This window comes from Festucalex cinctus, chromosome 5 (genome assembly GCF_051991245.1).
Source record: "Festucalex cinctus isolate MCC-2025b chromosome 5, RoL_Fcin_1.0, whole genome shotgun sequence".
In the NCBI taxonomy this organism is placed as follows: Eukaryota; Metazoa; Chordata; class Actinopteri; order Syngnathiformes; family Syngnathidae; genus Festucalex; species Festucalex cinctus.
Window position 1 is genome coordinate 16,478,515 of NC_135415.1, and position 25,538 is coordinate 16,504,052.

The 25,538-nt window shown below is 40.4% G+C and overlaps 1 protein-coding gene across 1 annotated transcript in view; it reads left to right on the forward strand.

Annotated features, from left to right (window-relative positions):
* The window catches only part of bmp1a (bone morphogenetic protein 1a), a 38,802-nt gene that overhangs the window by 2,727 nt on the left and 10,537 nt on the right, over positions 1 to 25,538 (forward strand). The window contains exons 2-9 of the mRNA XM_077522946.1: positions 9,998 to 10,111; positions 10,790 to 10,915; positions 11,225 to 11,342; positions 14,424 to 14,602; positions 14,846 to 14,951; positions 21,790 to 21,914; positions 23,936 to 24,051; positions 24,211 to 24,313. Coding sequence (XP_077379072.1) covers positions 9,998 to 10,111; positions 10,790 to 10,915; positions 11,225 to 11,342; positions 14,424 to 14,602; positions 14,846 to 14,951; positions 21,790 to 21,914; positions 23,936 to 24,051; positions 24,211 to 24,313 — 987 coding nt within the window. The remainder of the gene's footprint in view (positions 1 to 9,997; positions 10,112 to 10,789; positions 10,916 to 11,224; positions 11,343 to 14,423; positions 14,603 to 14,845; positions 14,952 to 21,789; positions 21,915 to 23,935; positions 24,052 to 24,210; positions 24,314 to 25,538) is intronic.

A 25,538-nucleotide genomic window follows, 5' to 3' on the forward strand; every position in this document is an offset into this window, starting at 1 on the left:
TTGCCTTTTTCCTGTCTTTGTGGCAATCCGCTTCTTCCATGACAATCACGCTATGTTTTTGTGGTTCAATAAAAAAAGGGAAAAAAATACACATTTTCAGGGGGTCGGCAGATATGTGGTGCTCAATCTGTGCCTTAGAAAAACAGCCATTGCAACAAAATCACCAATCTAAAAATAACACCGGACTCCAGATCATTTTGTTTGGAACAAATTGCATAAAATCCTTTTTTAACCCGACATCTCCCAAAAAAGTCTTCAAGTTCCCATTGGTCTTGTTGAAGAAAAACTTAAGTGCCACCGTCGTCTTCACGCAACATTTTCAACAAGACCACAGCGTTCAAGTCGGGGCTAGAGTGCAGCTTTCATTTGGACTGATTATAAATAGCCGTCTTGGCTTCCCCAATTTAAAAAGGGAGAAAAAAAAACAACCTTTTTCTTCATGCTTCAATTTGGTTGCACAAATAAACAGGCCAGAGAAAACATCACCAAAGAGGTTACAAATATTTGTAAGAAGAGTAAATGAGATCTTCTAGTCTACGTGGAAAAGGCCAAATATTTTTCTTCTCATCACATTATTTTGTTGGGATTTTAGTCTACTCCATTTTCTCCAAATAGTTCAAGTGCGCCTCTTTCAAATTAAATGACAAGATGACATGATGGAAATTGGTGTTGATCGTCCCAAAGCAGTGCAATAACTGATGTAACAGCGTCTTTTTGGGAAGACAACCCGTGGAAGTCCGACTTGGCAGGATCCCCAGAGAGACATTTAAGACTCGACGGAGATTATTGTAGATCCACTTCATTTCAAAATGAAAAAGAGATGAGAAGCAGTACTTGGTGATGATCATGACGATGGCGGCTTTGACATGAATGCTTGTGGTCATTGATGAAGCTGACTTGTGTTTACATGACAGCAATTTAGAATGTTTTTGTCAGCGTGACCTGCGGAAAAATTGCCAGAAATTGCTGTGATGTCATCCAACTCCTTCCTGGACAAATCCATCTTTTAAAATATTGTTTTAGTATTTATGTGTTGATTTTGACAAAAGCTATTGGCTGCGGCATGCTTCTAACCTTGGCTGCAGACAGGCTGACCCCCGGAGCACTCCTCCTCTTTTCTGAAATTTGGTTTTCTCGCCTCTCTTAGCTCTTGAGCTCTCTCCTCTTCCCTCCCCCTCCTCTCGGACTTGCCGGCGCTGACTGTAGGTCATTCACCTTGTGCCAAAGGAAAGCGGGGCTGGAAGGTGCAGGCCAGACAAACAGTGACTTATGTCATTCCTCTTGTGGTCAGCGCTCGACCTGGTTTGGTCTTTTTCAAATACAACAGCTGCATTTCTTCCCCTTTTGGGTGTATTAAAAAAATCAGCTGTTTTGAGTCACACTATGTTTAATGTTCTCCATTAAAAACTTCCTCTCAGTGGCTCCATAAACTTTTTGCGAGTTATTCTATCATGTCTGGCTATGTGACACCATACTGTGTGTTGTATATACTGAACCTTCTCGTGTGCTCAACGCTGACTTTTGTGTCCAAATTTGGTCAATTGCATTTTATGTCACAAATTGATGGTATTGGTCAATTCAAAGTGTTGGAAATGGCTTGCTGTCTTGTCCGATGCAATGCTAATTACTCAACCAACATGCAGTTTTTTTCTTAATTTTTTGGTTTCCCAAAAAGTTATTTTTTTGGAGATGCAAAGGTTACCTTCCTCCAGACGCAAGCGATTATCTTTCAGCACATGTCGACGCAAACAATAATCCAAATATTTCTACTGGAGCCACAGCTTCATATACTGCACTTCGAACCTATAGGAAGCAGCATATTATTAGACTTAGCCTGTAAACCACCCGCCCACCACCACAAACCCGCCACTTCGCCAGGTGTTCCAGTAAGATGGCAGCTGCTCTTTTTTTTTTTTTCTCCCCCACACTTTGCCCCACGATCGCTATCTCACAATCACATCTCGAGAACAAAGTGGTGTGAGAAGACCAGACATTTTAATATGCTTATCAGGGAAGCACCAATAATATAAAAAAATAATGTTCAGACCGTACAACATCTTGAGAATAACTTGACTTACGATTTACAATTTTCGAAACAAGCCATCATTCAACCAGTTTTCCTTTTTTTTTTTCTTTTTTTTTTCTTTCTTTTTTTTGCTTTGACTTGAGAGCACAAACTTGAAATACAAGCGCTGTATGACATGAAACCGGACGTGCTGAAGATTTTACTCTGAACAGAATTGGCTCCGTATTTGGGATCGAAGACGGTCTTTTTCTTGCCTATTACGTCAGCAAACTCCCTTTGAAATGACCGAGGACGACTTTCGTTTTACGCATGGGCTACATCATCACGATCACGTAACCAGGATAATGGCGTTCACCATGTTACGTCCCTATTTTGATGCTTAATCGGTTTAAAAGAGAATTCAGGGAATAAGATATTTGCACTTTTATTATTTGTACACAATGCCTAATCCAAGGAAAATGAGTTATAAATCTTGTATCGCCTTAACAGATTAGACACAAACAGAAGGTGCAGCACAACGGCCAGCCAATTGATACAGTGTGACACAAACTGTTAATTATGTCCTCACTGTATGTCTTTATTAAAGCTGCTCAATGCAGAAAATGACTTTCGAATCACTACTGTGTGGCCGAAAAATGAAACTGCAATCTCACGTACACACAAATGTACACATGATGTCACATCCGCAGACATAGAATGTATGGCTGTTTTTCAACTGCATGTGTGAAAACCGGGCAGCTTTCCAAACAGATGACAATACAGCTGCGTTTTTCGGTGGTGCTCTACTAACGTGATTGTGCTGAACGTCATTATGGGCCCTTCAAGCATCAAGCAGATTCCTTTTCTTTTATCATGGAATGCAGGCCCTATAGAGGTGGTCCCACACTGTGTGTGCGCGTGTTTTACATGACAGGACCCCTGCCACTTCTCTCTGCAGGGTCCAGGTGATTAGAGGCCTGATGTATTGGCATGGTCTCGGTGCATTAGTTGGAACAATATGTTTGTCGTCAGAGCTAAGTAATAAGCATCACATTAGTAGCAAGTCTGAGGTGCGGAGCCTAAGCAATGCTTCAGATGGTTGGAATGGAGGTGGGGGGTCATTTACGTGGCTCAATGGATGCTTAATTAGCTTACTTAAATGGTGAGCTTAGCAGTCATTTCTTCATTATTTACTGTTGATTTCATTCAAACTATTCACTGGTGCTTCCACGCTGTTGTCGGGAGTCCCGAGGCGAAAAGAACAGATGAGAGCTGTCATATCAATTCGTCCAAAAACGCTTTTGCAAATCAAAATGTAAGATTCCTGCAATCTATATCGGTCCAAGCTCTAGTGGTGCATGCCATTTACTTTAAAAATGCCAAACAAGCAGATGATAAGTCATTAAAAGGGGGTTTGCTCGGGCTATGAGGTGTATCAGTAATCAGTGGCGGGCATGAGCTGTGAAATCCAATCTGCTAATGAGCTTGATGTAGTGTGAAATGTTGAAGGCAACGTAGTCGCTCGCTGCTTGCCCTTTGCAGCTTCGGTCGCGCTCACTTTCGTCATTAAGCTGGAAGCTGCAGTGCGGTGACAGCCTTCATCTCAGCCGTGGCGAATGAGACTTCAGGCTTTTGCAAAGATAATTACTTGAATCGCAGACTGTGGCGGATGAGACTCCAGCCACAGCTTCTTTTCTAATTATGCCTTGTGTACCTTTCTCAAATCAGCAGATAAGCAAATTGGCTTGCTTCTCCCGCCTTGCGCTCAAATTGCCTTGTTAGGAAATGTCACGCAAAGTAGTTGCTGAGGAAATCACAACTGATGGTTTTACAAAGTGAGCTGGCACATTTACTACTATTATTATTATTATTATTATTATTATTATTATTATTATTATTATCATCATTATCATTATTATTCCCAACTACTTTATTTGTAGAGCACTTTAAAATCTACCACGGTGCTGTACACAAATAAGTCAAACATAAAACAAAAACAGAAGTTAAAAATAATAATAACTAGGGCTCAATAGATGTTGATTTTAATTGACGGATTCATTTTAAAAAAATTTAATGAATAAAGTAAACTTTTTTTTTTAGTCTCTTAATGTTTTAAACCATAATTAAACAATAAAGATATTAATTACAGGCAGAAACTTTTATTTTTACAACAGAAATGAAAATCATTTTAATGCACTTTTTTTTTTTTTTTTTTTTTTTTTGCTTTTGGCTGGTGGGAGAATATTTGAATGTCATCTTGTAGTTTTAAAAATGCCATTCCAAATCGTGGGTCCAGCATCAGAAAAAGCTGTTTTCCCTCTGAACTTCCACAAAGATCTCAGTACCTCCAAAAGTAGCTGGTCAGATGACCTGAGGCACCGGGAAGGAGCATAAGAAAGGCGCAGGTCAGAGAACTAATGCATTGCCAGACCATTTCAAGATACGAAAACAAAAATAAATCTGAAAATGAACTTTTAATTCACGGGTGGAGGGAGGACAAAATCAGAGTTATGTGCTCCAGATAACATTTTGGCTGGCTCTAAAATGAAGTGCATTACATTAATCCAGCCGAGATATGACAAAGGCATGGATGACTTTTTCAGAGTACTATTGTGCAAGGAAGGGGCTTTATTTACCTTTGCCAGTTTAACTACAGCACAATGGCACGTCTAAATTCCAACACAATCTGTTCTATGACACGAGTTGACTTCCAAGTTGTTCAACATAACATTTTTCAGCATAGGAAATAATGTTAAGCAAATGAATGAATCCCCTGCTCAAACTGTCTGCATTGCACAACCTTGAATAGCTTTTCAGGCCATGCCAGTTTGTGCAGGCCATGCGTAAAGTAGTATTATTGACAAACGTAAATAACTCAATATCTGTCACATTTCAGGTTCTCTGATAATCATTAGACTTCTGTTCTGTGGTGGTAGCACAAGAAAATTCTAGAACTTGCGTTAATCTTTTGGATGGTCGTCAAAAGATGGGCTGGCATCTCACGGGATGTCGTGTCAAAACTCTTTTCGTATTGTATTTGGGAGCTCTCAAGTGTGCAGTGCGACGTTGGTTCCACTCGCCAGGAGCTGCTACAGAATGGAAGATAAGAAGTGATTCTTACACTGTCATCCAATGGTAATCACCTTAACGCAATACACAGCTGGCTCCCATTGGGATTCAAATGCAGCGTTTGTTACCAAACACAGGCTGTGAAAGGCGGTGCCAGGGTATTGTGATGCATTCTTGGCTTACATACTGCCCTGGCTTTCTCATCCTTCATCACTTGGTCTTGCATGCGGAAAGACTCCAAGTCACGGAGCAGTTTTAACAGTCCTGCTAAATATAGGCTGCTGCTAGTGTGTCTATAGGCTTGGTATTGATGTTTGTGCAGGTTTGAGTGGCAGATGTCACGGTCTGGTGTTCAAGCGAGGGGATTCATTTGGAACCCTGGTGTGATTGACACCGCAGAGGTCATGGCTTGGGCATTACATGAATCAATGGGATTAATTTGATTGAGATCTGGCGTATAATCTGACTGAATATGATGAAAGCTGAGAGAGAGGAAAGAGATCGAGATGAGAAGGATTATGACGGTCGAGATTAACTGAGAAAAAAAAAAATCATGGTAAATCAGGAAATTGTCCTTTCCAAAATCAATGACTTCAGTTGAATTATATAGCATGAATTGGAATGTTGTGCGAATGTATTTACCTAAAAAAAAAAAAAGGTATGTCAACTGGAGTTAGAACAAATAACCAGCAGGTCCAATCTGTACTGATATTAGTATTATAACTATACAGCTGTTGTCATTTAGGTAATGTGTGGAAAGCCATCTGTGCAGGACTCTAATCTACAGTGTCACACATGACGACTCTTCTGTGTTTACACTTACCATCATTAGAAGGCTTTGTATCGAGATGGCTTTATCACCTTTGTCCAAATCCTGTCCTCAATCCCAGCCGAGTTGTGTACAAAAGATGCCCACAATCATGTCTGTGGATAATTAAAACCAGGAGACAAGGGGATTAATTTCCAATCCCTGCAAGTCCTTCCATAAACCAGCGACGGCGTCTCCAGGACGACTGCTGTGCCCGAGGGAAATGAGTTCTAAATGCCGTTCATTTGCTCACTTCAATCTCCACTGTTGTCTGAGAAGAATGACACCACGGATTAGGGAAGGCGCTGTCACATTTCAGGTTCTCTGTGCCGGATGCTTGGTCCTCGGCCACGGGCAGAGTGCGTGGCCCGACGTGAACCTCGCAGGCTTGGGCGACTGCCCTGTGCCTCCGCACAGCATGTCTGACTTGGTGCAAATTGACCTTACACGTGACAGGATGTGTCCTCTACTTGTCTTCTAGTCAGTGTTACAATGCCAGCAGATTGTTCTGTATTGTCTTTGTTCTGGTTTGTATTTGGAAGGAATGGACAGATTGTTCTTTTTAATGCTCAGTTCTAGGAATCAAATAAAAATGAATATAAAACAGTAGTGTGTCAGTTTCCGTCATCTGGTAGCTTCCAATTGTCATGGTAGCAATCAGTCACGGTGAGTGCTGATTGTGAGTAGTGTGACTCAGGTGAAACATCGTTTCTGACCTCTGGAATTCAAGCCTGCCCTGCGCATGCCCGGTCTTGTCATCAGCCGCTAGACCTCTGCTTATTGCTGTCATTAACCTCTCATTCCAAACACCGTCATTCAGCCACGTGCATCCTCTACGACTTGCTTGTATTCACTCTTGACTCTTGAAAAGCCGTTGGAACACGTAAGGCTTAGGGCTGGGTTTTTTTTTTGTCTGCTCCCGAGTCCCTACAGGTTCCAATCTTGTCAAAGCCTTCAGCAATTGTTCTACAAGGAAATGAAAACCTAATTATTTTTCAATGTGGCACAAAATTATAAAATAAGTGAGCCTTCTGTAAGGCAGTCCCAGATTTCAGTGCCCCTTCAGTTGAAATGTTTCTTACACATTGACTGATGCACAGAGAATTTAAAGTTTTCCACCGTGATATCACAGATGAAGCAAAAGCTCAGTGGAAAACAGCAGAAGGACCATTACAAGCTGAAATCAACTGTATGGCCGAGGGGTGCACCGATCGATCAGCCAGCCGATTTATCGGCCCCGATTTCCTTAATTTTGGAAAATCGGTGATCGGCCGATCCCTTAAAAATAAACCGATCTTTTCCACCAATCTCATCTCCCTCCTCAGAGGTCTGAAAAAGCCTCTTCTGCTGAGATGACTAACAGGATTTGTATTTTATTTGAGAGAACTACTTCATGTGCAGTTAAAACAACCCATTTGTATTATTTCGCCAATATTGTTCATTGTTTTCCAATAAAACAAGACTGGAACACTGAAAATATAAGCTGCTTGTCATGAAAAAAATTGGTATCGGCAAAAATCGGGATCGGCAGGTCAGACTTTTTAAAAGATCGGGGATCGGTGATCGGCTGGAAAATTGTGATCGGTGCACCCCTAGTATGGCCTGGTTCTATGGACCTTAGAACTTCATGATTGAGATCATCTCCATAGAACATATAAGAAATGCAGTCTTCAACAATTCAGGGAACAGATCCAAGCAACAGCTCTTCACTCTATCTATCTCTCCAACTCTCTTTCAATCTCTCTCTATAAAATCATATAAAGGTCAGCCCATGTAGTTATGGGGGAAAGGCAATTCAATGTGAATTCAATCATTCTTCGATTACTTCTCTGTGTGAGGGGAAAAAATCCGAAAGAGTTTAAGTATCGCAATAAAAATTTGTGGCATTCTCAGTTGATATTTTTCAAACAGGTTTTTTTTTTTTTTTTTTCAGTTTTTTTTCCCCTCCTGACTTTAAGTTTAAACCTGTGCTTCTGAATTATTTTCTGTTACACCTGTCCAAAGAAGAAGAAAACATTTTGTGCCTTCCCAACTCTACACCTCGACTATAAATAGTATGCAGTAATGTGCCTGTAAAATTGGTATAAGTACACCATTATTCACATGAAACAAAGCAAAGACAAATTTATATATCAGCTTACAACAAAGTAGGGGTGTTAAAAAAAAAAATCGATTCGGCAATATATCGCAATACTACAGCACGCAATTCTCCAATCGATTCAATAGGCAGCCGAATCGATTTTTTAACATCCATTTTTGATGAAAAAATATTCAACAAAACGTCTAACTTTCACACCTTAAGCATGGAAGAAATGTTATATTAATGGAACATTGAGCCTTAATATTTTATTTCAATGCTGTTCAAACATGAAAAAGGTTACAACCTGTTTGTTAAATACAGTGACTCACAGTTATAACACTGAAGTTTCAGATCAATAAATAATAAATTTTCATACACATCTTACAGTGTACATGTACAAGTTTACTGAATGCTATTTTCTAAATTGAGTAAAAAAAAATCGTAACAATCCACATGTAAATTCATATCGGGATTAATCGGTATCGAATCAAATCGTGACCTATGAATCGGGATACGGATCGAATCGTCAGGTACGAGGCAATTCACACCCCTACAACAAAGAATGACTTTATTAGGCATTGAAATTAAATCAAAGCGCCACTGCCACCTACTGTTGTGGATGTACAATTACACCCTATTTGAGAAGGTCTACTTTTACACATTTTTTTTTAACCTTTATTTATCCATGTAAGGCACTAGAGAGCATTCCCATTAGCAATGCCAACCTGGCTGCAGACAGCAGAGTAAAACAAAATATTCAATATCTAGTCAAAGGTGCGAGCAGGTGTGACATTTATGATTTTGTCACGGTTTTTCACTTTTTACTGCCCACAAGAAATGTGTTCTTTTTTTGTTCTTTTTTTCTGTTCTTTTTTGGCAAATGCCAATAGAGAAGCATGCTTTTTTTTTATTATTATTTTTATTATTATTATTATTTTTTAAATATCTCTAATCTATCCGTGCTGAAGAGAAACCCTTATTTATCTACAGACCTGACAGTTCTGGCTTACATCTCAATAAATACAGTCGCGATCAGGGATGACACATTGAAGTTAAAAATAAAACCACGATAAATAACTGGTATTAAGTTCTCAATTTAATGGCTCTCTGCTCTCTGGTTCACCTCACAAGCCTGGAAAAGCGCATGCAGAGGGCTGTCATTTTCTTTGCACTCCACATCTGCCTTCTCTATTCACAGCGCCAGTGTGGGTACTATGCCATCTTTCGTGCCTTCCGCTCTCTCTCTCTCTCTCTCTCTCATACTCATCTCCGGTTCAGAGCCACGACGTTGCCTCCTCACCCCCTCCGCCGAAACCCGAAAACCCCCGCCACCTCCCCCCACCGGTGCCTGCATACAAGTCAGGCCATAAATTGTGGAAACGTGCTGGTGTTAAAAGCTTGTTAAAGTGAGCGCCTTGTCTCTGCGGAGAGAACCCTGAGCCCTTCCTGCATAGAAATGGGGCATTTAGTAAGGAATCCCATAAAGCACATTCCTCGTAAAGTGGGACCGTTTGGTTATTTTTCCTCTCTCCTTGGCCTCATTAAAAAGCTAATACGTGTTCAAGGTGCCCCATATTACTTCATGGAGGCAGTGTCAATGTGTCACGTCATATTTGATGGCTTTCATTAACTAACCAAGCTCGCAGTATGCAGTCGTCTCGTGAATCTGGTCTGAACTTGTCTACGTTAATTTTGCGGACAGCCAGGTTTCTGAGTTCATGCTTTATTTTCATTTCATAAATCGGCACCCGACCCCTCGCCTCAACTCTCTAATATGTTGCTGACATTTCTCTCCTATAATTTGGAGTCCAGGCAAGCCGGCCTTCCTTCTAACCAAACATTCACGTCTCTATTTCTGTGTCACGGTTAGTAAGAAGTCAATGAAGTTTTTTATTTTGATATGTTGACAAGCCAACCATGCAGCCCACTCAGTCTGAGCAGCAGGAGAAGCCTCAGGCGAGAGTCGCTACACAACGTGGACTTCTACTTCACAGTCGTCTGACCTTTGCTATTTTTTTTCTTTTGTCTGTTTTAGCTGCCTTTCTGGGAGACATAGCTCTGGATGAGGAGGATCTACAATCATTTAAAGTGGATAGAATCATAGATTTGGCCACCAGAACAGTTCGGACTGTTAACCGCACAAATACAGGTAAAAACAATGTAAAATTCCCAAGCGACTGTTCTGGCCTAACCTTTCCTATGATTGTTGTCGGGAGATTAAAAATAGCAGCACTGCATTGGTTTCTCAGGTGATTTACTGCAGAGTTTTGAACAAAAACTGTCAATGGTTTTGAAGTTTTAAACCCACAAACATCATTACAAACAGACAACCATGTGCAGCAGTAATTGCTGGATGTTGTTAGGTCGTGTTCCTAAATGGAAAACTGGGGTTTGGCAACAGCTGCGGGATTCACAATTCTATAAACTACACTAGTGCATGTTCCAACATGCACATTTATGTTGTGGCTGCCATGTGAAGGTGTAAAAAAAAAAAAAAAAAGTGCTGATGTAGGTTTCGGAATACCTTTAAAAACAGCAGGATGAGACTTGATTTCAATTTTGTGTTATTGTTTTCAACAAGCCGTATGGCTCTTATTCAGGCCCCTTAAAGCAAGTCCTAAGTTTATTTTGAAAAGATTGAAAAAAATAATGTTGGGGTAAGACAAAAAAAATAGATGGCTTCAATAATTCAGAACACACCAAGCATTGATTTTTGATTATTGGTGTTGCACAGTAAAAAAGAAAAAAAATCAATTCATTTAATAGCATTTTTGTGGTGAGTGAATTTGCTCAACTTCTCTTTCGACCGTAATTTGTACTTTTTCAGCACCAAGCAATCAGAATAGTCAAAGCAGACAAGGCTCTCGCCGCAGGAAACGAGCTGCCACGTCCAGACCTGAGCGTGTTTGGCCTGAAGGTGTTATTCCATATGTCATCAGCGGTAATTTCAGTGGTAAGTTATGCCTCTTTTGAAAAATAATCACGCTTGCATTTAATGTGCTACAGATGTTTCATTTTCAGTTCAACTTGATGAAAGCGAGCAGTTTGTACAGAAACAACTTATTGAAAGAAAAGTAGCGCAAAAAAACATGATGCGTACGGAAAGTATGTTTTGTACAGACGAATCCAATTTAGATAACCACAGCTGACCAAGCCGCTGAAGGTTAAATGACTGCATTTTTCTTTTCTCAAACTCCCCTCCCACCCCCGCAATGTGTGTGTCCAACTCGCATGATCTCATCCTGTGTCTCGTCCCATCCAGGCAGTCAGCGGGCTATCTTCCGCCAAGCCATGCGGCACTGGGAGAAGCACACCTGTGTGACCTTTATTGAGAGGACACAGGAGGAGAGCTACATTGTCTTCACCTACCGACCATGTGGGTGAGTCAGTGGGGTTCGTCGCTCTGCTCAGCCTTCCTCAGCTCCAACTAATGATTTAACGCCTATGTGCTTTTCCCTTGCTTCCCGCTCGGCAGCCTTTTCACCATTGTTCCTCGGTTCCCAGTCTCGCTGTGTGAGCCGTTATTTTAGACTTGTACCAGTCCTCGGAGAGACGGCCCATTCAGTGGCCAGGAATGCTTCCTGTATCTCTTCATCGCAGTGCATCGGTCACTGAGCTCTTGTGTCATGCATGTTGCACACCACTGCACCCAGCAGGGAGACTTCCGCAGCCTCCGCTCGCCCCCGTTTACTCCATTTGATTGACCTTCACTGTGTCCACTCAGCGTTTCCCTTTTAAAACAGAACGGGATGTTTGTTCTTACTAAGAAACCATTCACAAGCTCACTGCCTTTCATTTTAGGACTACAGTAGTACCTTGATTTATGAATTTAATTTCCAAGTTACAGGCATTCGTTTGGTCGTTTTTTTTCTTTTGTTTGTATGTTCTGCTGTGTTGTAAGCCAAAATTTGTGATCTGAGCGAGGGCTGTGCAATTGATCGAAATTCAATTAAAATTTCAATTATTACACTCCACAATTACTAAATCGGCATAATCGCCAGAAAAAATAAAATATTATTAATGCCTAATTGTGAGGGGTTTTTTTTGTTTTGTTTTTTTGTTTTAAATAACTGCAATTTTTATTTTTATTTTTTTTTTTTGTTATTTTATTTTTTATTTTTTTTTATTATTATTTTTTTTTTAGTTTAAAATGACTGATAAATCTTGTTTGGTCCAAAAAAAACTTGCATAATTACAGTGTTTCAAAGAAATGTATTTGTCTTCATATTGTTTTATGTGTTGATTGTCCTAATTGGGATTTCAATTTTTATTATCTTCCTAATCAAGCTGTCCTAGTATGAACAAAATTTGGGCACAATATTGCTGATGTGAAATGAAAAAAATGGGACTAATATAGGCCCTGTAATAGGGCTGAACAATGAAAAATAATCAAATTGCAATTTCCTAATTTTGTTCTGAGATATCGCCAAAGATGTGCAACTAATATGCGATTTTTAGCTTTGTAAAGTGCACAAATTACTTGAGATTTCTCCAACAAGCGGCTAGTACAGGGGTGTCAGACATACGGCCCATGAGCTGGATCAGTCTCGCAAAGGGGTTTAATCCGGCCCGTGAGATGATTTTGTAAAGTAAAAAAATATAATAAAATTGGAATGTCGGACTAATTAATCAACCGGCCACAATCAAAACATAAATTTGTGCTTTCACAAGCAGTCCTCAGATGAGCAATGCAACTTGTATGGGGAATCGTCCTGGATGTCATTATTTTACACACAACTTACGGTTTGGTTCATTATTTATTTATTTATTTATTTATAATCATAAACCAACAAATGTGTTAAATACGACACAAATAACACGGTAACACAAATAAGATATGACAAGGATTAGCGTCCTTATAACGTCATTAACTCATTTGCTCCCAAAAACGTATAAATACGTTCTATTTTAAATATTACCATGCTCCCAAAGACGTATTTATGTATTTTTTAATGTGTATTTTTTTTCTTTTTATGCTAGAGCATATAGGAGGCTTTGATGAGCCTCTGAACTGAAGAGAATGCTTCAAGCAATGGTATTTATTACAAAAACTGCCATCAGATGGCAGGAGAGTATCAACTTGGGCCATGTTGCAAAAAACACCTTTTCCCCACTGTTTTAAACAGATTTGTGAATAATGATGAAACTTTGCTATATTCTAATGTCAATTGCTGCAAAAATGAAAATGGATAGAAATATACTTTTTTTTTTTTTTTTTTTTTTTTCCCTGATGAAAGAAGAGACTCTAATCTTTTGTTTTGGTCGGTACCATGTTTTGATCGCAACAGAACAGAATATTCTGTGGGCCTTGCAAAATCCGTCAAAATCCAGTAAAGCAGCAAAAAATGTACTGGGAATGAGTTAACTGCGCCATGCAATGCATTCTGGGAATAATATATATGCAGAACAGGTAGATTTAACACGTCCGGAACTTATACAGGCACAATGTTGCCTCGTTTCATTTGCATTTGTGTTATTTTTCGGAATAATATTACAGTTAAGCTCCGTAATTTAGGGCTGGCCCACAAATAGTGAAAATCTGCGCATAAATGATGGCAATTGTTTTTAAGTTATATACCATTATTTTCCCAATGCGGCCCATGTGCTAATATGAATTTGACACTCCTGGTCTAGTAAGACTGAAAGTAAAACTACCTGTAGTCCAGTCTAGTCAAGTTTAGCTGCAGGCTATAGACAGTAACAGAAAGTAAATAAAACTGAGTTAATTTTTTGTAACACATTAAAGAATTTAATCTCCAGAGTTAACGCTTTCATTTGGACAGTCCTAATTTATTTACGAGTAAAATTGTTATGAGCTTGGTCGGAGAAGAAATTATACCCACAAGTCAAGGTAGCACTATTTTACACCCTCTCACCTGATGCCGCTGAGTTCTAAACAGGAAAGCGGACGCATTTCATCAGACTGAATTTGTTTCCAGTCAACCGTCGCGAAGCCGTTTTTAGCTTGCTAACCGTCCCCGGGCGCAACAGGGATGGCATTATCCACGCGGGCGGCAGCGGTTAGCAGCGCGAATGCCTGACTCTGCCGCATATTGAGCAGGCCCCCCTCTGTCCTTTGCAAAGTTCAAGGCGTGTCTCAGGAGAGCCTGGCTGGCCTTGTGGTAATTAGAGAGCGGCGTCTGGCTCGCAGGGCCGCGATGCGTGCGCCCGTCCGCCACACACCCTTACCGAACCTTTTAATGTCACGCAGAGAGGGAGCGCTGGACCTTCCGCATCTGCGGCGGCACACCAATAAATGAATGAATGTCACGGCTCTATATATGGATTCTCCTCATATGGCTCCTCTAATAAGTGAGGAAAGGTTATTGAGAGCATATAGACTCTCAACTCTCCATTTTTATTCCTTTTACTAACAGTCGTTTCATTTACAGCTGGCAAGTCCAAACTAATATTCTTATCCTGTTAACACTGCCTCTGCGTGTCTGTCTGTTGATTGGCAGGTGCTGCTCCTACGTGGGCCGGCGCGGAGGAGGCCCCCAGGCCATATCCATTGGAAAGAACTGTGACAAGTTTGGCATTGTGGTGCACGAGCTGGGTCACGTGATCGGCTTCTGGCACGAACACACGCGGCCCGATCGGGACGAACACGTCAGCATTATCAGAGACAACATTCAGCCAGGTACATTTCAAAGCATTGGCAAGAACGTCGTGAGCGGAGTGCTGTTTCACTTTTCTTTTGGTTGTGCAAAAATGCATTGATAATCTCTTTGACAGTGGAAAAAAATGGAAGATCATCATTCATCATTTTCACAGTACTAGTTTTGGGTCTCAATTTAGATTAGGCAAGTGTACCCAATGTGGCCGATGAATGCACATTACAAAGTTCAAACCAGTTCTTTTTTTCCCCCCCCTCCATTCACAGGACAGGAATACAACTTTTTGAAAATGGAGCCCGGAGAAGTGGATTCCTTAGGCGAAGTCTACGATTTCGACAGTATCATGCACTATGCCCGGAATACATTCTCCAGGTACGAGCCAAACCATGTTGGACTCGCATGAAAACTCGTCTTTGGTCAAGTCATGCTTTGCCCTCAGCAACCCTTTAAACCCATCATCTTGTTTTCCGTTCTTGCAAGTCGTGTTTTATAGCTGTATACTGTAAAAGTGTTGGTGTCCTCTCAATTGTACGTGGCAGTATGTTTCAGATTGAAAGCAGCCGCGCACTAAAAAAAAAAATATACTAATAACATCCACCCTGAAGATATCAAGTTTTAGAAATTCCAACTACTTGTCCTGCAGGCAGATTGTTTTCTTAGTGCTTGTGACATAACATAGAAAGCTACTCTAAAAACCTTTTAGAAAAGTCGGTGTATTTTTTTTTTTGTCGAAATTGCTTTTGTGATTTTATTTGAACATCACCCTCCAGCACAGCACTTAACTAATGTGATTTATGTAATATTTGGACAGCTGCTCCTTTTCAGGGAATTCAACTGTAGTAATACATGATCTTTATTTAAAGAACAAAATCAGTCTTTTTTTTTTTTTTTTTTTTGCTGTGCTGGTGACAAAACACTGTCATTATTTTACCACATGAGTTACCGACTGTTTTTGAAACGAGTGCAGTAAAGAGCTTGACAAAAGCCAGTGAAATTGTGTCCTCCTGGCCGGCGGACTATTGTCAGTGAAACCACGTGAAACGCTGAGTAAAATTGTCAACAATCAATCGTTTCCATAGTGTGCCCGCATGACGTAGCTCAAGAGCTGGACGAGCCGCGTTTCCCTTTCAAGTAAAAGCCACGTTTCCGTAGCTATATATTATTTGTGATGTGCAAGCCACTTCCCACAGCTTGTTCAAATTAAGTCCACTCTCCCGCTTTACTGCTGCTTTTGTGGCAGCAGACCTCATAAAACAGCATCAGCCCCACGCTGCAACAGTGGCCTGGCTTTATCGCAGCAAAATGTCGACGCGCCACTTTCAGGGCTACGTGCAATCGCTCGTAAAAGTTGCTCTTCCACCTCGTTATCCAGTGAAAGGCTTTTAATGATCGGTAATGTAATGCAGACACTGGCTGCAGACTCATTTTCAAGGTGTATTAACATCCTTACCTATCCCATTACAGTGATATGGAATGGAAAAAAGATGTTTAGATAAGTGATTTGATTTTATGCCAAGTAACACGTCAAAAAAATACTCGGCTCTTCAAACACCAACATGACAAAGAGTGTTCTTAAAATGAATTTTTTTGTAAAAAGAACAGAAGTAACTAAGTTACTTTAAGCAATTAACATTAAGACGTGTTTGAAGGTAATTGCTGAAGATGTTTTCAGTGACTCACCTGGTCCCTGTGATGAGCTACCCCGCCCCCACTATATAAGAACGGGAGCACTTAATAATTATGGTAGTATAGTAATTATGGCCACTCTAAAGTGCCCCGTTGTCAGCTGTGAGTATGTGCGTATCACATAGAGAAAAAGTGAGAATGGGAGTGTCAACAGCTATGTTCTAATCTCTGGAGACCTGAAGCGGATGCATTTTTGTGGCTCAAGCATGTAATTATGTGTAGGCATAAGAAAGATGCTTGACGAAGTGGCATCCATTTTTCCATGTTGTAATAGAGATATTTGATTGACAGTGGCTTTTTGAATACCTTTCCTATGTCTTGTAGCTGCATACCGTAAGAAAACCAAACAATCAAACTTTCCACCACTTCAAACACAACCGCAATCACTTACATGGGAACAGCTTTCACAATTTTAATCATCCATTGTCTTGTCATAAAGGCATAATTCTTGATACACCACTATTATTGGATAAATAATAATAATAGTAATAATAATAATACATTTTATTTGAAGCACCTTTCAGGACACCCAAGGTCACTGTACAAAACATGGAGAAAAAAAAAGTAAAATAAAATAAATCTCATCAGTAAATCCACTTTGCTGAACTAGTTGAGGTTGAAACATTTCAGCCTGGTTACTTAAGTTTTCCTTTATTTGGAGTACTGACTGCAGAGCCAAAATAGTCATGCAGGAAGAAGAATGAGTCAGATCTGGCTTTTTAGTCATCAGTTGTAGTCAGAAAAGCAGCTCGCCACAGTGACATTTTGACACGTGTCATTGTTTTGTGTTAAGAGTCACAAATAATTCTTATCTGTGCTGTTGCGTGTAGGATGCGGCTTCAGTGTGAGACGTCTGCTCCAACGGCTGAGCTTTAATGGCGGTGAATCACTTTAAATAGTGGCAGGTGTGTTTCGTAGATTTCTTTGATGGTGGATAAAAGTTTTGAAATGATATATCTTGGTCGTATATTTTTTTTCAGATGGGTGTGTAGACCTTTTATATCCACTCCATATGAAAACAAACTTGTGACCCTTACCTGTATTGTATAGCTAAAGAGAGGAAACGGGGCTCACAGCTGCAGCCCAGCAATCCTTCCAAACGATGCGGGCTTCTACCTAAAACAAAAAGGGTTTGACATGGCTCAGCCAGAGTGGGTGTAATTTGATATCTGGTCACACGCAACTCAAAATAACAAAATGAGTGTGCCTGCACTATGATCATCACCAGCCCAGTCTGATATGAGAACCAGCTGTTAGCCGCTCTTTTGTTCTCCAAGAGCCACAAAGTCTCTCCAGTGCCTCGTGTTAGTTCTCCCGGTGTATGCGGCGCCTCTCAAATCAGCGGCTCGGTTCTTTGCAAGCAAACAGATTCCAGGAAGCAGGGAGAGAATCTTTGTCTAAACACACTCTGCGGCTGGGTGCAAGCCAATGCACAGAGCCGTCCGTGCGTATAGGTCAGGACTGCGCTCCACTTATTATGGAGGTGAAATTCGCTTTAGTTGCGTTTGTTTTTACTGTCTAGACTTACGGAGAAATAATACAGCAAACCTCTATTATACACCAGTATGATTTCATGTATTAACCCTAAAAATTAGCAGATATGTGTTCCACGTAAAATTATCTGAGAAATTACTTCCACTAACAGAATAACCTTAATTCTGATTTGAAACCTTTCTTTTAAATGCATCTTTTCATGTTTTTATTTGCACTCTTTATAGTTGCAGTGAACTAGGCAGTAAAACAGTGTTGCCTTTCAACCTGCCTACCGTGTGAATGATGAACCGCCACCATGGTATCATGTGTTTGTGTCAAAACTGCGCCTCACTCCTCTCCAGACTCTGCGCAAAGCGTGACAGCCAAAATATCCTACTCACAGTCCACAAACCGACGTGTGAAGTTGTGGCACATGCCCACTCTTTTAGACTGTCTGTGCCACAGAGCACCTAATAAATTACACAGCAAGACCTCAGCCAGGTTCAAAGCAATCCAGCACTTTGGCTGAGACATAGTGCTGCACATTAATACAAATTGAATGTAAAACGTAAGAAAATTGAGCACAACATAACCGGGCCTGACAAAATAATTGGCTAGACGATATTAGCGAATTTCTTTTTGTTTTTTGTTTTTTTTGTTGTTTTTTTGTTCTTTAATGTTGACATTATACCATAAGACAAAAAATAATGGCATTCAAATATTCCTCCTTCAAAAAAAGCGGCAAAATTCGAATGATTTTTTTATTTTTTTTATTTTGCCGAATGATTTTTTTTTTTTTTTAATTAAGTTTTTGATGATTTTTCTCTTCTAGCGTCAAATACTAAAGGACAATGTGTAATGTAAAATAGTCAGATATACTAACTGTAAATTCATTTTTTGTATTTATTTAATGTATTTTTTTGTAAGCGTTAAGGGACTGAAAAAAGTTATTTTATTTATTGTTTTTATTCATTCATTTATTCCACTGTTATCAGTATCTGCATCAGCCTAAAAAAAATCCATATCAGTCAGGCCCTACAACATAATTTAAAAACAACCCCCCAAAAAAATCCATTAAGTGCTGTGTTGAAAGACAATGAATAATATTGCTGCTATGGAATTGTTTTGCAGAAGTAATAATTCAATTACCGGTTTGTTGAAGATGTGTTTGTTGAGGCTATACATAGTTTTGTTATTTAAATGTTATTGTTTATTCTTCTTAGGTGGGATCTTTGATAAGCCCCTAATGGGTGTCTACCTCACCTTCACATGTGTTGTATTTATTTACATTTTTTTTGTTGCCACATTTGTGTGTGTGTGTGTGTTGTTTTGTTTTTATTTTTTTATTTATTTTTTTAAGATCATAATATATCATAAAATAAGCACCCACACTGTCCATTTTTTAAACCAGTCTTAAGGCCCAATATTTTGTTGGTTTGTTTGTTCCACAGGTCTCAAACTCCAGTCCTCGAGGGCCGCAGTCCTGCATGTTTTAGAGGTTTCACTCCTCAAACACACCTGATTCATCAGCAAGCTCTGCAGGAACCTGATAATGATCCTCATTATATGATTCAGCTATGTTTGAGGAAAGAAACCTCTAAAACATGCAGGACTGCGGCCCTCAAGGATTGGAGTTTGAGACCTGTGGAACAAACAAACCAACAAAATATTGGACCTTAAGACTGGTTTAAAAAATGGACAGTGAGGGTGCTTATCTTATAAGCACTAATGTCTATTGTCACAAATGCAAACCATGATGAAACCACAACCTCCCTGGTGGTAGAAACAGTTGGCAGAGGCAACAAAACACCTAGTTAGCCTTGGGCTGTGGGACCTTTTGTCGACCCTCTGCACCTGATGACTTGGTTAAGACCTTTTGTCAGAATACTTGATCCTGCAGTCTTTTCTGGGTCAAGATGCGGATTTAACCTCTTGATCTCCCAAGTTCTGTGGCAACTTTCGACACAATGGCCTAGCCCTCAAGTATGTTAGGCTGATAATCTCCCTGGGTCTGGTTTCACTTCAGCGCTGATTCGGTCCCAATTTGTGGATTTGTGTTGATCAGTTAAGACATGAGAGGAATGGCTGTCACTGCGGAGGAATGTTTCACACAATTCTATTGGAAGACGGTTAGCTTTTCACAAGTCATTCCAAGCAGAATTTCCTGAGCGCTGATTGGCTGATTCACCTGTGCCGTGTCTGGATCCTGTTGTACAGTAAATCGCCGTGGGAAGCCGGGGTTTTGTTCGGAAGATTTCATGGCTCCTCTTAATGTTTTTCTGTCTTCTTGGGACAAGTAAGGCTCTATGCCATGATTTTGTCTGTGTTGCATTAGCCCAAGATGGAGTTCTTTACTCCCAAAATGTTTTTTTGGATCAGCCCGTGGAGCACGGCCAACTCAAATAGAGACCTGCCAGTGTGCCCTTTGTCTCCTCTGACACTGGCTGGAGTAGAGTTCTGTTTTTTTCTCTTCTCCAGAGAACCAGCATACGAGCTTGTGGAGGCTCAAAGAGAGACAAGCAAGCAGGAAGAGTCTTAACTGTTAGCTCAGGCGGCAGTGTTTGCACATGCCTGGCATTGATAGGCATGTCGCCATGGGAACGACCAGGGAACCAGGCCGCTGCTCGCCAATCCTCGAAGAAAAATGGAGATGAGAAACGAGCAAAGTGTCAAATGAGACAGCAGTGTGAAAAGAGTCTTTCGGGACTCACTGTTCTCTCCTGGCCTTTTGTAAAAAAACAAATATGCTGCACCTGACCTTTTGATAACGATTTCTGTTATTTTAGAATTCAAGATAGGACGTATGATTACTACTGCTCCTATAAAGAGGTCGAGCACAGTGCCAATATATGCTTAATATGCCAAATGGTCCCATGTGCAATTAAAATGAAGAAAGTCCCACAGCGGTTTGCTCTTTGATCCACTTCAGGTGTGCTGATAGGTGTGGCTCTGCATGTTGATTCAGGTCAATAATACATGATGCGCAAGCCAGGAATGTGATGACTGGCCGTTTTTGACATGAACAAATGAGTAAGGTGAGAAAAATAGTGTTTGTCTACCACCTTTGGCAATAGTTTCTTGTGATGTGCAATAATAATGTGTTGTGAGGTACGAGGCTGGTCACGGAACAAATTAAAATATCTGAAAGCACCACGGTAGTACATAAAAACAAGTTCAGTGAAAATCTAAAATGTGCAACTTGAATCAAAAGCAAAAAGATCACAAATGGAGAAAAGCGCAAGTGGATTCAAATAATGACAGTAATGTACATGACAATCCATTATTGATAACATTTACATTTCTTTGACGTAGGGGTCACCAACGTTTTTCGCTACTGTAATTAGTGAGACGGGCTACAGTTTTACTTATTATTATTATTATTATTATTATTATTATTATTATGTCTGGAAAAGAAAATTCCAGTTTTTCAGGATTTTTTTCTTTTTTTGTTTTTTTTTTCAGGATATTTTTTTTCTATTTTTATTATATATTTTTTATGACAGAAAAGAGACCTTTTCAAAAAAATCTGAGAAGAAAATTATTCCACAAAATCATGAAACATTATTTAAAAAAATATTTAAAAAAAAAAAAAACAGAAAAAAATATTCCATAAAACAGAAAATATTTTCAAAAATATATATATAAAAAAAAACAGAAAAAAAGATTGCATAAAACAGAAAATATACAAATTAAAAAATAAAAAAGCCCCCCAAAAATTATTCAGAAAAACAGGACTTCTGTCATGTTGGTGACCTCCGTTTTAAAGACACAGATACAGAAAACAGTGCCGACGGGGTCATCAGGTTCACACAACAATTTGCTAGTAGTTAAGCACTCTTATGTTGAAACTGGATTAGCATCAGGCATTTCTGAGCAGGCTTTGTGCATATTATATTCAGTGCACATTGTTTTCAGTTATTCAAACCACCAAAGGCACTTTATTCCCTCACCCAGTGTGTTAGTTTTCATTTCAAAATCCTCCATTCTTGTTCGAACGGGCTCCCAAGGGTCATGTGGCACTAACGTCCGTCTCCCTCTCTGTACATCGCAGGGGCATCTTCCTGGACACCATCCTGCCGCGCTACGATGTGAATGGTGTGCGACCACCCATTGGCCAGAGGACCAGACTTAGCAAAGGGGATATCGCACAGGCACGCAAACTCTACAAATGCTCCAGTAAGACCAAAATGGCAGATCCTGTCTGCTCAGGGCATGTCTATTTTTGCACATGTGTGAGAGATCTGCAGTTGTCCCGCTTTCCCTCAATGCATCTCCTACTGGGTGGGAATAGCCAATCTTCTACTTATTGATGTGGTGCGGCTGCTTGGCTGCAACATCCCAGACTCCCAAGTGGAGAGGAGTGTAAACACTACCCAGCAACAGGAAGTCATCACAGATACACGCTGGTCATGAGAGGACAATGGCTTAACAAAGCAAACGGCTCCACAGCGAGGAGGGTTACATAACATAAGCACGCCGCCTCTGTGAAGCGCTTTGTTTACACTGTGTGATGTAAACAGAATCGATTGCGCTCGCGTTCGTACATCGGGGAACAGGCGTCCGCTGGCTGGATGGATTTGATGTCATGCAGTTAATTATAGGTCAGGTCAGGATAGCTGAGCTGTCAAACAACATGGCGATGGCTTGTAAAGTCAAACCAGCTGGCGAGGCTTGAGCTCGGTAAATGGACCTATATATACAGATGAGTGTATATGCGTCTGCGTTTGCTCGATGTCATCTCCCTCAATGACGGTCTTGGAAGGAAGAAACCCCCTGTGATGTGGCTGTCGTGATGTGTTCCTGGAAACCAACAAAATCCTTCCACAGGCCACGGATCTCCCATTCATGCTGCATTCCTGGAAATGTTTGTCATCCCCTACATGAGCCCCCAAGTGGTTTTTAACCGTTTCCCATTATAACCCACAACTCATCACTAAGGGGTTCCTTGTTTTCCATTTACACGCTGTTGAGCAAAGGCACTCACATAAACAGTTGGGGAGAGGTTTTAATTTCTCCTGAAACTGTTAAAATAACAAGGGGATAATAACAAAGGATCTCCCAGCGCAAGATACAAATCTACGCTCCGTAATTTCACCCAATTAAACACATCTTCGGCCTCCCCTTTTTCCCTCCTGGCGCCTGCATTAACATCATGTCTTTGCATGCTTAATTTTGCCAGTTAAGCAAGGGCATCACGTACATAATGTATCACATCCTCTGGAGAGCTGGATTATTTATAGAAGGCCAGGTTTATTTTCAGAGGATGCTTAGAGAGGGTGTCTCATTTGTGAGCTCGTCATCTGGACTCGGCGCATCATCGCCACACGTTCAATAATAAAAGCGCTGCTTTTTTACCCATCAAATGGTCTTGGGGACATAAGGCAGAGCCTCACCTCAGATTGTGCAATCCCACATTAACCCGCTTAAGGAGGCTTGTAATTGGCAAGCGCCTGTTTCTGTCTCTTTTCTTTCAGACACTTTTAATGAATATGAATGATATTTTTTCCATACTCAGTCTGATGTATTTAATATTTGTGTATTAAATATTTTTCCAAGGTGAGGCAGACAGTATTCTGCCTCGCACGCCATTAGGCAAACAAGCAATTTCCTTTAGCCCTGAGATTTCCAAGGACACCAAATGTCTCATAAAAGCCGATTAATACAATTTTCTCTGAGTAAAGTAATTATTATTGCCTACTCTTAAATCACATGCTTAAAACCCCATCACAATTCTTTTGTCTTTCCCCTCCCTTCTCAAATTTCATCTTGATCCAAGAAGATGGTTGCAAAACACACTGGATGGTCTTGTGAGGAAAATGAAGCTGTGAATTCAAAAACTTTTGCTCCAAACCAAAGCCAAATGTGGATGATGATGTATGTAATGTTAAAAATTTTGCAAATGTGGTGCCCAAAGAGCTGCTTCAAAATCAGGTCAGAAGTAAAATACCTATATATTTTTTTTAATTACATGCTACTAATTCAGTGGCAAATGCAACTTTCTCTTTGACTCAGAAAATTTGTAGATTGCTCGAACCTCCCCGCACGCCACTCTTTGGTGTTATAATTTAAACATATGTGTCTGCAAATGTTTGCCTGTATAGTTTGAAGTCGTGACTGAGGTGTTTCAGCCTGTGACCGATTTACTGTCCCACATGGCCTTAACGTGCGGGTCCTTGTGTGTTTGTCTCTGCGGACAGGATGTGGGGACAGTCTACAGGATAGCAACGGGAATTTTTCCTCTCCAGGTTTCCCCAACGGGTACTCGGCCTACATGCACTGCATCTGGAGAATATCCGTCACGCCAGGAGAAAAGGTGAGCGCGTGGTAAAGGCCAAACCGGCCCGTGTGACGCTCGAAAACAAACACTGCTCTCTGTTTATGTGCTGTCGCTGTCTCTCTTCCAAGGTTTTTATCGCTGTGTGACCTTTGTCCCATTTAGTGTCAATAATCAGCCCTCTCTTGGTTTTTAAAGATCATTCTGAACTTCACCTCCATGGATCTATACAGGAGTCACCTGTGCTGGTATGACCATGTGGAAATCAGGGACGGATATTGGAGGAAGGCGCCTCTCAAAGGTCATTTTCATTCATTTGAACTGCTCCATCAATTCAGGACATTTTTTTTCTTTCATGTTACAGATTTGTTGATTTTGTTTGGAGTCCACCTGTAATAATATTTTGACATGATTGTCCTCCAACTATGTCTGATGTTATTAATTTGGCAGCACATCACAACTAAACTTACCTCAAAGCATTTTGCATATGGAATTTTAGGAGCACATTTCCTGTGTATACAGCGAACAATATGTCCCACATGAGCTTACACTTTGGTAACTCAAGCAGTGGAAAAAAACAGCAGTGGAATGGTTTTGGTTTGAAAGCAAGTGAGAGACAAAGGGAAAAAGTATGTACCGTATTTTCCGCACTATAAGGCACACCTAAAAGCCTTCAATTTTTTCAAAAGCTGACCATGCGCCTTATAATCCAGTGCGCCTTATATATGGATCAATATTGAGCCGTAACAGGTTTCACTGTCAAGACGCTATCGGTGACCCTGCACGATCGGTGACGCGCATGTGCAGAAGATCCCGCCATCTTGGATTGCTAGCTAATACTAATACTTTACCTCAGAGAAAATAATAAAACAGCTGTTTATTCATTTTGGTAGTGAATGGAGTTGTCAGAAAGCTGGTTTGTAATCTATTAATAAAGTTTGACTGACCTATCTGACTGTTTTGTTGAAGTTCCCTTTAGCGCAGCACCATCTAATGGATGCATAACGTAACCTCAGCCTCTACTGTAGCGCCATATATATGGAAAAAGTTTCAAAATATGTCATTCATTGAAGGTGCGCCTTATAATGCGGTGCACCTTATAGTGCGGAAAATACGATAATGTGACATAGTATCGAGAAAAAAGTTTTTGGCTTTGGAGGCAAAAAGTAACTGCATTTGCCCCTTTAAAAGGGGTCATCAACCAAAAAATCATATTTACAATAATATTGTGTTTGTCGAATATGAGTTAAGCAGCAAAATCCACCCGTTTTTATCCATGTCAGCGGGTCGGCCATTTTGCCACATGTTGTTGACTGAACGTGACATCACAGGTACTCGGGTAACGACCAATCACGGCTCACCTGTTTTCCGAAGCTGAGCCATCCACCTGTTGGTGAACCAAAACAGGTGAACAAATCATTCGTCTGTGATGTCATTTTCAGTAGGGAGCAAGTGGCAAAATGGCTGCCACGCCAAGATGGATAAAAATGGGTGGATTTTGCTGCTTAACTCGTATTTCACAAATA